The following is a 12,590-nucleotide window of genomic DNA, read 5'->3' as shown; positions in this document are numbered from 1 at the left end:
TACTTTCCATCCTAGAAAACTGACCAAGATGCGGGTGAGGTGGGTGGTGGCTCTGAGCAATGTCTTACTAGAGTGACCAACTGGAGACACGGAAGAGCCATGCTCCACGTGGAAGGACATAGTGCTTCCAGTTCATTCAAGAGCTAGGTTCACTTATGCTGCTTATGCTCCTTCTAACCTCAAATCCTCTAAACTGAGAAGTACTGAGGCTGTGTTTCACTTCTTCCCTTATTCTACATTATATTCTCCCCATCAATTTGGCTAACTATGACATATTTGTTCATTTTATAAGTAAACCCCTAAGCTCCTTTTACTTGGTTTCTGGAAGCAGAAGGCTGAAGCAGAATCATAAGGGTCTCAAACACAGAGAGGAAACAATACTGTGCCATGAACACATGTCCTCTGTAGCTCATTTACGGGGAAGAGGTAGCAGAGCATATCCATCAATCCACAGCTCTCACATCAGCACCTTACAGCCTGCTGAAATGACTATTATCAAACTGTGGATAACCATGGCACTTATATCCTCAAAGAAAAGGCCAAAAACATTAACTTAAGGATATGTTTAGGTTTTGTAGCAGAGTAAAAGGCTCAAAGAATTCTCCAAAGTGATGTCTGGCACACAGAAGATGCCTAGTATTTGCTGAGTAAACATAAGCAAGAGTGGAACCTGAAGACAGAAAGATGCCAACCAAAAGAAACAGAAGCCCACCTGGGCACAAAATACAAAGTAGGAAACTAAATTGGTTTCTTAAGATCTATTGAGGAAAAAATGGACAGAAATTCTCACCTTGGACCAGTTTGGCCTTCGGAGTTGCACCTCCGGCTTATAAAGCTTCTTTGGGGTCAATCCAAATGGCAGAACTGGGGCTGCAGGAACTCCAAATCCAAAAGGGGGAGGTGGAGGCATACCCATTCCAGGTGGAGGTGGAGGAATTCCAGGACCTCCAGGAAATGGAGGGGGTGGAGGGATTCCAGGACCACCAGGAAGAGGAGGAGGGGGAGGTGGCATTCCTCCTCCTCCAGGCAAGGGAGGAGGAGGTGGGGGGATATGAGTACTCCCAGGCAAAGGAGGGGGTGGGGGGATATCAGTACTCCCAGGCAAAGGAGGGGGTGGGGAGATGACAGTAGCCCCAGGCAAAGGAGGGGGTGGGGGGATGCTAGCACCCCCAGGCAAAGGAGGGGGTGGGGGGATGCTAGCACCCCCAGGCAAAGGAGGGGGTGGAGGGATGCCAGCACCCCCAGACAAAAGAGGTGGTACAGAGGAGCCAACACTTCCAGGCAAAGGAGGGGGCGGGGGGATATAAGCATTACCAGGCAAAGGAGGGGGAGGTGGTGGAGGCGGAATGGTATCACCTCCAGGAAGAGGAGGTGGTGGGGGTATGCTAAGCTCTCTTGGTGAAGGAGGGGCTGGGGGTGGAATAACAGTGCCAGGAGCAGGGGGAACAGTAGCACTGCTAGGAGGGGCTACAGCAGTAACTGCAGCAGAGAGAGAAGCCATTTCTTTCTTGGCATCTTCCAGTTCCTTGGACAGCTTGGCAACCTAGAGGAACATCAATGGAAGAACTCTTCACTTCAGGGACCACTGGGGTTGGAAAGGACCTAAAAATTACTTAATCCAGAGTTCTCTTTTTATGCATGAAGATACTGAAAGGCTTCAGATGAAATGATTCACCTAAAGTCACAAAGATATTTAGAATTCAGGTCTTCAAGTTCTTAGTTCAGCATGCTTTGCATTCAAAAAGCAACTTTAACATTTATGTTAAATTCTCCCTTTAATTAGAAAATGCAAAGTTCAAGTAAATCAAATATTCTGGTGAGACAGGCACGTAAGTGATCAAGTTATCAGATATCATGTATCATTTAAATAACTGTAACTGCAAAGAGTGTGGGCATTAATCTGCCCAGAAATAGTTAAAATAAGAGAAAATTAGCAAACATATTTAGTTTTTTGGGATTTTACTCGTGAATTTATGAGATGACTAAGTTTTATTTCTGGGTAGTTCTATGACTCCTTTTATTCTCTATATTATTTATTTTCCAAATTTTCTATCTTGTGTGTTACAGTAAATGATTTTTAAAAGATGCTATCACCTCTTGGTAAAGATGATTTTTAAATGATTTTTAAAGATGCATCATCTAACTAGATCACCTATTGGTAGCTAACCAATAATAGGGAAGGTAACCTTCCCTAGAAGTAAGATGACTGACTCCTGCTCCAAGACAGGCCCATCCTGAGGCTGCTGATGGCGGACAGGTCACTCTGCCTTCCCTGCTCAGACATTACCTCTCCTGTGAGCTGAGACACCTCTGCTTCCAAGTCCTGTTTCTCTGTGGCAATCTGCTTCTTTTCAGAATTCAAGACATCCTTTTCTCCCTGAAGATCCTGGAGCTTCTGCTCAAAGTCGCTTTCCATCTTTTTCATTTCTACCTGTAGCTCATGTCGGGCTGTTAACTCTGAGTCCAACTAAAGGAGAAAGGAATTAGGCTCCTAGTAAACTGTCCAGGAAGAAGCAGAGTGTTATTCCCCAAAATTCACTGTTTTGTCCCAATCCTTTACACAGCTCACTTTCCCAGGAAAGGACTGGAAAAAAGGCCACTATAATTTTGAATTCAAAATCAGGGTTAAAGAAGAGGGAACCAGAGACTATTTTCAGTCTCTCTAATTTGGGAGTTCTAAAGACAAACATAAAACAACCTAAGACAAATATTGTGCGATTTCACTTATACATTGAATTTAAAAAACAAATGAATGAACAAAAACAAGCAGAAATGAGCTGATAAATACAGAGAACAAAGAGGTGTCTGCCAGAGGGAATGGGGATGGGGCATGGGCAAAATGGGTGAAGGAGTGGAAGGTAGAGGCTTCCAGAAATGGAGTAAGTTATGGGGATGAAAGGTACAGCAGAGGGAATATAGTGAACCGTATCATAAGAGTGTTGTGTGGTGACAGACGGCAGCTACACTTGTGCAGAGTACGGTGTAATGTATAGACTTGTCAAATCACTATGTTATGCCCCTACAACTAACCTAACATTGTGTGTCAACTGTATTTCAATTAAAAGACAAACAAACAGGGTGCCTGGGTGGCTCAGTCGGTCAAGCATCCGACTCTTGATTGCAGCTCAGGTCACGATCTCAGAATTGTGAGACTGAGCCCTGCGTCAGGCTCTGCACTCAGTATGGAGTCTGCTTAAGATTCTCTTCCTCTCCCTCTGCTCCTACCCCCACCGCCCCCCGCGCTTGCTTAAAATAAAAGGTTGGGGAGCGGGGCAAAAACAACAAGAACAAACCTAAAATTTTAAAAGAAATTTAACATTGTTAAGACATTTACACCAAAGCAGCTATGGTGTATAATCCCAACCGCTTCTAGGAGCAAAACCCTATCAACCACAACAGAAATCCTAACTGAAGAGAAAAAAGGAATTGAGACATATTCCAGGCCTTGTTGTTCTGGGATAAGAGGCCTGAGATGCCAGCAAAACCCCAGGAACTGTTATACATGAGAGTCATCTGTCATTCCTGTCCTACCCAGGGGTTCCTGAACTGCGGACCACTAACTCTGCATCACGTCCACGTTAGTTTCTCTAGTGACGAACCTATGCCAGAAAGGTTCCCCCAGGAACTGCTACTGGGTGCTGAATGCTTGCGAAATATCACAGGTAACAGTTTCACATGTCAGAAAAAATATCATAATCCTTAAAAAGAAAAAAAGAAGAAAAGAAAAAAGAAAGGCCCTCAATTGTTTGATCTCTCACACACACACAAACCTTCTTTTCCAGTTCTGTAGCTTTGGCTTCAGATTTCTCCACCTTTGTTTTATCAATCATTTGATCTGAAAAGAAAGTCAAGTAAGTGAATCTCCCAGTTCTCGTCTTTCCCTCTCACTACCTCCATCCTTTCATATAACCAAAGGACAATCTTTTGTCCATTTGCTTATTTTTTTTTATCCTTCTTAAAATTCTACTCTAGACAATGAAATGGATCTTTCAGTTAAGTTCAACAGGCAATTTCTGAGTGCCTGTTATACAGTAAGGCCACCATGCTGGATGGCCTGGAGAGTACCCGCCCACAAGTGATACTTAAGAATCTGTGAGACCAGCAGGAATCACAGATAATAGGTAAAGTCCCTTCAAAAGGTAGGGTGGTGTTTGAGTATAGGTAAATTTTAGATTTACAGAACAATAAACTAAAGGTCTCTGTATTCCTAGCACAGAAGTTGGTTATCACCTAAAGACAAAAATGGAAATACCTGGAGACTAGAAAGATACCTTTCCTGAAAATTTCACTGGAAGAAAGAGAAAACACGAAAGGCAGAACAATGTTTTAAGGAGACAGATCAGAGAACATACTTACCAATCAACCCCTCAATATCAATCTGGAGGTGCCGGCACTTGAAGTCAGGATCAGCCCCATTCTTGTGCAAAACTATTTGAGAAATACATTCTTCAATCAACTTATAGTACTGTGGCCTATGGAAGAAGAGAAGAAGGCTATCAGAGGAAAACCAAAATATAATTTTCCGAAGCATTCAGGATCAGGAGAAGTTAAATGCTCTAATAAGAGAGAGAACTGAAGGGATGTGTTCCTGAAAAGACCTTTTCATAAAACTAGCAGACATCCACTGCCATGTTAGGAAACTCGCTATTGTACAACAGCTACCCATCTTCTTCAGATAATCAAAACGTGTTGCCATCTACCTCCTGGTGCCAATCATTTCCCATCTAAAACTCAGGTTCAAGACTTTCTGTAACAGATAGCACTACCCCTGAACCTCCACTTCTAGGCAACCTGAAAGAACCTGAAATGGGTACCTCCCTTTGCTATCATCATAACCCCACCTCACCTCTCCTTTCCCCAAAAAAGGGACATTTTACCTTACATAGTCTGACCTCCTACATAAGGATGCTTTTCAGTCAGATTAAAAGGAAAACTAACAACTCCTTTATATCTGTGACTAAAAATGAACTGTAATCCTTGTCTTTGTCTCTTCTTTTTCCCTTTACAGACAGTCTTTGAATTTTAGGATTTTGCTCTCTCTACTTAGGCTCAAATTCAATCCTTCTCACAGGTATACCATCTTACCTGGCCTCATAATCATTTCGGACCAAGAGCAGGTGCTGCAGGATGGACAGGAAGTGTGGCTCTGCCTTTGAATCCTTCACTGTGTTTAAGAGAATCTGGAAGACATCACTGAAGTCGGTGAAAAAGGGGAAGAAGCTAAGGAAAGCATATATTTAGAAACCATGTTTGACAGGTGGACTGCCCTGCTCTTGGCAAAAGTCACAAGATGCCACTTCTACTCTAACAGCTGCCTCTCCTGTAAATTACCCCAAATTTTAAGCTCCATAAGTTTCCTTAGGCTGAAGGACCAGTGAGCTGGGTGGTGGTATACACAAAGATAAAGGATTCCCAGTACTTGGCTTGCAGATGAAGCAGTAGGCGGAAGTGAAAAGGTAACTGCACACAAGTCACTTGTGTCAAATAGCAGTATGCAGCCAAACCATTCCCTCTGTCAGTCTCAGGGACACAGAGAAGAAAGCAAAATTATAAGCCTGCCCTGGCTTATGCATGTTCTCCAAAGACCAGCTCTCTACCACAGTAAGCTAAGATTTCACATTCTAGTAGGTCCATACTTATTTTGATAGCTACTTCCATTTCAAGGAACCCGCAGATCTCTGGTCCATGCTGAGGGAAATAAAGCCCACAGCAATCAAAAGACACCTGCCTCAGCTACTGAGAAGACACGCAGACCGATGCCCTGTTCTGAGTCATCACCCCACACCATTCCATACAGGGATCTACACCGAATGTCTCATGTGTCCTGAACCCAGTTCATGAAAGGATATTCCATCTCCATTCGAATGTCATCCAGCCGTCCCTTCAGGTCATAGGAATCTTCTTCTCCTTGCTCATCAAACACATTTAATTGCACTCTCATATCATCATTTTCAATCTCTCGAAGGTCCTGTCAACAACAAAGTATAAGTCAGGGAACCCAGAAGTGTTCTCTGCTGGCTAGAAACCCAAGCCTTTCAACATGGTTCTTAAACAGAAAGCCAAAGTGACACTAGAGATGATGGGGTCATGAGAGCCGGCAGTGAAGCATGGCTGTCCTAATGGAGAACTGTGGCTCACCTGCAACACCTGATGCAGCCCCAGGCGCATCAGTTCACTTCGGATGTGCACTCGAAAGTCAAGTTCTTCGGCTGGTGTGATGAGAGCATTGATCAGCTGCAGACAGCCCACCTAAAGTAAGAAAATTCGGAAGTGTGTCATTGTTGACTCCTAGGGACCAAGATTCCATTCTCTTTACATGCATATGTAGAAGATGCAGTACAAAAGGACAAGAACAACTTCCTATTAGAGCAGTAAGACCTGATTTGAGCCCAGGTGTGGAGAGCTCAGAGGTCTAAATGCTTCCAAGGATTTGATGGGAGACTTTGTTCTCCGCCTCGGCTTTCCTAGCATATAAATAGAGAGAATGCCTTTTCCCTCATTTCATAATAAGGAAAGCTGCTCTTTTCTGCCTTCTTGGAGAGAAGGATAATCATTTTCCCTTCCGAACAAATCCTGAAATATAAAACATATACAGATGCAACTCATTTCACTGCATTTCACTTTATCACACTGCACTATATAGTATGGTTTTGGGGTGGGTTTTTTTTTGTTTTTTTACAAATTGAAAGTCTGTGGCAACCCTGTGTCAAACAAGTTTATCGATGCTAATTTTCCAACAGCACTTGTTCACTCACTCTTGTCTCTGTGTTGTAGTTTAGTAATTCTCAGAATATTTCAAACTTTTTCATTATTATTTTATTTGTCATGGTCATCTGTGATCAGTGATTATGACATGCTGAAAGCTTTTATGATAGTTACCGTTTTTAAGCAATAAAATATTTAATTAAGGTGGTTACATTGTTGTAGACATAATGTTATTTACACTTAATAAACCACGGTATAGAGTAAACATAACTTTTACATGCATGAAACTAGGAAACCCAAAAATTCATTTAACTCACTTTATTGAGATACTGGTTTTATTTTAATGTTCTGGAAGCAAACCTGCAGTATCTCCAAGGAATGCCTGTAGCTGGGAACTATTCCATGTGTTCTATTAAAAGGTCAAATAAACCTAAGTCCTTCCATCTTGAGTTCTATTCTTGGACAGTTTTGGAGGATATACTTGCCTTGAGTGCAATGGAGGTCCCACTTTTTAATCCATCCAACAATGGCTGGAAGCGTTCCACCTCATCCATCTCAGCTCTTTCTGTCATTGCCGTCAAAACCCTTTCATTCCTGCCCAGGAGAAAGGAAAGGGAGAGAAATGTCTAAGTGCCCCGGCACAGACAGGCATAGCAAGTAAATTATACAGGGGCACAGATCAGTTAGAAAATAGAACATTATCAACTGTCCAGACTTCCATTATTCTCCTCATCACCTAGGGCAGGGGTCAGAATCTGGTGAAAGCTGACAATCTCCTCAGAAAAATCTATTTCCTAAAACCCATTCCTAGACTCTTACCTATGTTCTCAAATACCAAATTAGAACACCTGTTCTATGGAGTATAAACTGGTATAACTTTGGAAGGGTAGATAACAGTATCAATTTTGTGCATTTTGGCATACTTCTAGAAACCTATCCGACATAAATGCGTAAATGTGAAACAATGTACATACAAAGATGTTCATTATGGCATCATTTGTAACAGTAAAACTACTTATCACCTAGAGCAAGGGCCAGAATCTGCTAAGAAAAAAAAAATTTTCACCTAAAATGTCTAGCAAGACGCAAACTGTTAAATTATGGGATACATACTATGGAATGCTAAACAGCCAGTAAAGTTAAGGTAGATCTTTAAGTACCGACATAGAAAGATGTTTAAGACCAACTGTTAAATTAACAAAAAAAAAAAAAAAAGAAAGAAAGAAAGAAAGAAAAGGTGGAAAGAAATGAAGAAATGAATGGTATGATTTAGTTTTTATTACACCAAACTGTTCCACAGCAATAAAAATCTATTCTTTGCATGTGATTTGTTTTATAGGCATAAGCCATCGTTCCTTAATTCTAACATTCTATCTTTTGGAGTGACAGAAAACATCTTGGAATCTAAGAAATACAATTTATTTGCGCTAGGAAAAAAATCTGCAAGTCTGTATCCAAGCCATTAACACTGGTTGCCTCTGCAGAAAAGGATTTACTGAAGGGATGAGGCTGTTGAATTTTACTTTATATGTTTCTTTTGTTTGAATTAAAAAAATAAAGTTGTGTTACTTCTGAGTTAAAAAAACAAAGTAAATGCAACCCTTGCCTTAGGCGATAGAGACAATAACAGACACCTTGCAGATCACCCCTCTGATAACCACCAGTATGCTGAGGATGGCGCCAAACACCTCATGGTCCTTCTTTTTTTTTTTTTTTTTTAAAGATTTTATTTATTTATTTGACAGACAGAGATCACAAGTAGGCAGAGAGGCAGGCAGAGAGAGAGGGAGCAGGGTAGAAGCAGGCTCCCCGCTGAGCAGAGAGCCCGATACGGGACTCGATTCCAGGACCCTGGGATCATGACCTCAGCCGAAGGCAGCGGCTTAACCCACTGAGCCACCCAGGCGCCCCCTCATAGTCCTTCTTAAACATTACGATTCAGTGCTCATGTCTTGGTCTTACCTAGTATTTAGGATAAAGTGGACACCCAATCAACTCAATTTTCCTCTAGACTAGGGAAGGTGGTCATAAAGAGAATGGAGGGGGCCTGGTGGAGCCTGGGTGGCTCAGTCATTAACCATCTGCCTTTGGCTCAGGTCATGATCCCAGGGTCCTGGGATGGAGCCCCACATCAGGCTCCCTGCTCAGTGGGAAGCCTGCTTCTCCCTCTCTCACTCCCCTTGTTTATGTTCCCTCTCTTGCTGTCTCTCTGTCAAATAAATACATCTTTAAAAAAAAAAAAAAAAAAAGGAGATAGAGAATAGGGAAGAGCTATAACCCAGTTACATACATGTCCTCTGGCTGTGGTAAGATACAAAGAGCAGAGAGCAGCTTAGCTGCATCAATCATCATGTTAGGAACAGCTGGATCCATGGCTCTGACCAGCAGCAGGATTCCTTCTTCTGTTTCCAGCATGGTCTTGATTCCAAACTGGAAGGATAAGAATAGAGAAGGGAGGCTTAATGATGACAGCATTTGACCAAGGACGAAGTTAGGGGTGGTTATGGGTTCAATGATGTCCCCCTAAATTCTTATGTTGAAGTCCTAAGCCCCAATACCTCAGAATATGACCTTATTTGGAAATAGGGTCATTGGCAGATGTGATTAGGTAAGTTATAAGGTCATACTAGAGTAGGGTAGACCCTTAATCCAATGACTGTGGTCCCCGCAACAAGGAAACATGTCAACACAGACATGCACAGTAGACCACCACCTTGTGAACACAAAGGCAGACCCTGAGGTGAGGCATCTAAAAGCCATGGAATGCCAAAGACTGACAGCAAGCTACCAGAAGCCAGAAGAGAGGCATGGAACATACACTCTTCCTCACAGCCTTCAGAAGGACTCAATACTACCAAATACCTAAATACTTGGATTTAGGGCCTCCAAGAACTGTGAGACAATAAATTTCTGTTCTTTAATACACAGTTTGTAGTGCTTTGTTATAACAGCCACAGCAAACTAATACCTCTTCCCAGCATAGCTAAATAGGGATGAATATAAATATAACACAATTTTATATTAAATACTACACTTGATCTTAGCCAAAAGGCTGAGAAGCAATACAATTTTATATTAGATAAACACAATTTCAGGCCTTCCAAAAAAAAACTTTGATTCTTACATTTCTTTTAAATGCCTCTCGCATCCAATGGGGTTAAGTAAATTTAACAAAATTAAATAATGAGGAAGACAGATCTGCACACCGGAGCAAACAACTATGAGATCCCAGAGTTTAAATGGGAGAAAGGAAGGAGGGAAGGAAGGAAGGAAAGAACAAATAAAAGAAAAGAAGCAGGCAAGGAGGGAGGGTAAGGTAGATTGATTCTACAGTAGGAAGAGTACGGAAAACAAACAAACAGAAAATAAATCTTCCAAAAATAATAAATACAGATTAGGAAATTCAAGAATTAGCAAAACAAAGTATAAAAGAGGAAAGAAAATGAGCCTATCTTCTGAAACAGACATCAGAACTGGGTAAAAAAGGTCCACAGAAACATACATATGTGGCCATCAAAAAGTTGTAATGCTAAAAGGGAAAGCTAACAGTCTTGAACTTTATATTCCTAGGTCCTTTTTAGAGTTTACCAATAGAAAACAAAGAACAGGGGCCATGATGATGGTTGGAATGAGAATGGGAAAAATCTCACCTTGTTGTTCATAAACGCTTTCAAGCAACGGATGATCTCATGCTTGTTACGGCTATCGTAGCTTCTGTGTGTAGAAGACATACTTCATTAGTTCCCTTTATTGTATACCCCTCTCCCATTTGGTTTTTCAATCCTGTACACACAGGTCTTTGGAACATCCCCAACTAGTAGCTGAGTAAATTCTAGGACATAGCAATTTGCCTTGAAACACTGACAAACATAGGTAGTTGAGAGGAACTGCCACCATCAGACCTCTGGTTAATCTTCTCGTAATCCAAAAATTTAGTACTACATTAAAATCTTTTGTTTAACTCCCTCTAGGCTTCTAAGTGCTAAATTTGATCAGGAGACTATCCCGTCTATTACTGCCTGCCTCACTAAGTCAAAGGTTTCAAGCCTGTCCATTCGGGAGGTAGGGGCCCTATGTTTGGTTTTGGAAAGATCATAAGAAGTAGGAAGTCACTATAGGTCAGGCTTCAAGGTAGCCTAAGACAGTCCAAGATATCCCAGGAACTATTCCAATCCTGAAGACTGGCAGAAAATTAGTCCCAAATTTATCAAGAATATTTTAAGACTTTTGAATGGGATATAACCCAGAATGGGTCCCAAGGGAGCTCTGAATGAATGCTGACTCCACTTCCAGATTGGGTGAAAACCTATGCTGGCAGACCCACAATCTTATGTGGTCCACAGCCTATGTTATCCACTGTGTTCCTCTTCCTTTTGCTATATCTGTCATCATCACTCATCCTCTAGTTTGCCCAAAGACAAACCCTCTTTGCAACTAACAGCATATTCTCCTAGACTACAATTTCTCATTTTAGTGCCATTTTCTCCTATAGAGCAAACAGCCAAGTCCCCTACTACCCTCCACCGAAAATATGTCAGAAGTTGGAAGTCCTCACCCAGGAGTCTCCTCTTTCTCATCATGGAGTCGTTTAAGGATATCCAATAAAGAGGCCAGGCCCTCAGCACCAAATGTTTGCACCCAGCTGTAAGGAATTGGCAGAGACAATGCAATATTAAATCGGTATTTATCCACCCAAGCAACTCTTTACCCCCAATCCAGAACTCTCAAACATCCTCACTCCTCTGATCTTCAATACCCACCAATAAATCCTAACCCTGGGCTCTCACTCTTGTTACTACCTCAGAATCCTCACCTGACAGGGTTGTTGTTGAGGGAGACACGAAGGGATTCCAGGCAGGTGAGCAGAGGCATATCCCGCAAGCCTGACCTCAACTCCTGAATGTACATCATAGCAGACCTAGAGCTCTCCTTCTGGCTCATGCCCTAGACAGGAGCATATGGGAAGATCAGTCAATACTGGACGCAGTCATAAACTCGACTAGCATTAGTCATTACCTTTTGAATATCAAGCCACACACACATCATACACAGCACCAAACTCTGTGGGACTCAGAATTTCCCATCTCATTTCCCACACACACTTCATGAAGACTGAATGAGGTAAAAAGTATCTTAATAACAGTAACTTGAATGACAGTAAAACATGAGTATATGACAGAATAAAGTAAGACTGATGTAGACATAAAACGCTCTACAACACTGGTAAAACAAACAGGTCCAAGATAAGAGCAGAGTCTCCCATGGCATGGGTACCTGCCCCAGGACTCACAGCCTTAGACGTGTGCAAGTATTGGGACACCATCTCCCTCTTGATGATTATGTCCTTCTCCCTCAAAGGCTGCTGTTTCTCCTCATTCAGGTTCATATCCAACTAGTACGGAAGGGGAAAAAAAAGGAAGAAAATAAAACTGCATCAAATTCCTTACAAGTTTTCACTGTTTAATATTTAGTATATTTAGTCAAGAGTTAAACACATTAAATGCTTACTGAATCAGTAAATTTTCCTGATCGCTTGAGATTTAAGCTATTACGATTATGAAAATTCCTCAGGGATGTTAATGGTTAACATTTTAGCCTAAATTCCTACAGACAGTTTTATACACAATGTTTTTCCTAAAAATATATACTCTTAAGCTAGATGAAAATTCTATTTTTTATTACTGAAACAAAAGGACACATTATGTTTTTGTACTTGGGATGGTCTTAAGAATCTCTTCTGGATGACCAGCATCATCCAAACCCGTAAGATCTGCACCACTCTAGGGTGTAAACACCCATTACCACTGGTTAACTCCGTCTTTGTACAAACTCCTTTCCCACGAAGGAAGAACTAGAAACCCTGTGATAAAGTCCCTCAAACAGAT

At 41.6% G+C, this 12,590-nt stretch overlaps 1 protein-coding gene and 1 pseudogene across 3 annotated transcripts in view; both read right to left on the bottom strand.

The window, feature by feature from the left end:
* Positions 1 to 12,590, bottom strand: part of DIAPH1 (diaphanous related formin 1) — a 96,728-nt gene that overhangs the window by 53,185 nt on the left and 30,953 nt on the right. For all 3 annotated transcript variants that reach the window (XM_045999121.1, XM_045999122.1, XM_045999120.1), the window contains 13 exons: positions 11,996 to 12,097; positions 11,519 to 11,649; positions 11,261 to 11,347; positions 10,356 to 10,419; positions 8,996 to 9,135; positions 7,191 to 7,299; positions 6,139 to 6,249; positions 5,850 to 5,968; positions 5,086 to 5,202; positions 4,357 to 4,472; positions 3,771 to 3,835; positions 2,288 to 2,467; positions 791 to 1,543 (listed from right to left, as the gene is read on the bottom strand). In XM_045999121.1, coding sequence (XP_045855077.1) covers positions 791 to 1,543; positions 2,288 to 2,467; positions 3,771 to 3,835; positions 4,357 to 4,472; positions 5,086 to 5,202; positions 5,850 to 5,968; positions 6,139 to 6,249; positions 7,191 to 7,299; positions 8,996 to 9,135; positions 10,356 to 10,419; positions 11,261 to 11,347; positions 11,519 to 11,649; positions 11,996 to 12,097 — 2,094 coding nt within the window. The remainder of the gene's footprint in view (positions 1 to 790; positions 1,544 to 2,287; positions 2,468 to 3,770; positions 3,836 to 4,356; positions 4,473 to 5,085; positions 5,203 to 5,849; positions 5,969 to 6,138; positions 6,250 to 7,190; positions 7,300 to 8,995; positions 9,136 to 10,355; positions 10,420 to 11,260; positions 11,348 to 11,518; positions 11,650 to 11,995; positions 12,098 to 12,590) is intronic.
* LOC123939388 lies at positions 9,630 to 9,769 on the bottom strand (annotated as a pseudogene).

Source organism: Meles meles, chromosome 3 (assembly GCF_922984935.1).
Source record: "Meles meles chromosome 3, mMelMel3.1 paternal haplotype, whole genome shotgun sequence".
NCBI classification, from domain to species: domain Eukaryota; kingdom Metazoa; phylum Chordata; class Mammalia; order Carnivora; family Mustelidae; genus Meles; species Meles meles.
The sequence above is the reverse complement of the archived record's forward strand: the minus strand, read 5'-3'. Positions and strand labels throughout refer to the sequence as shown.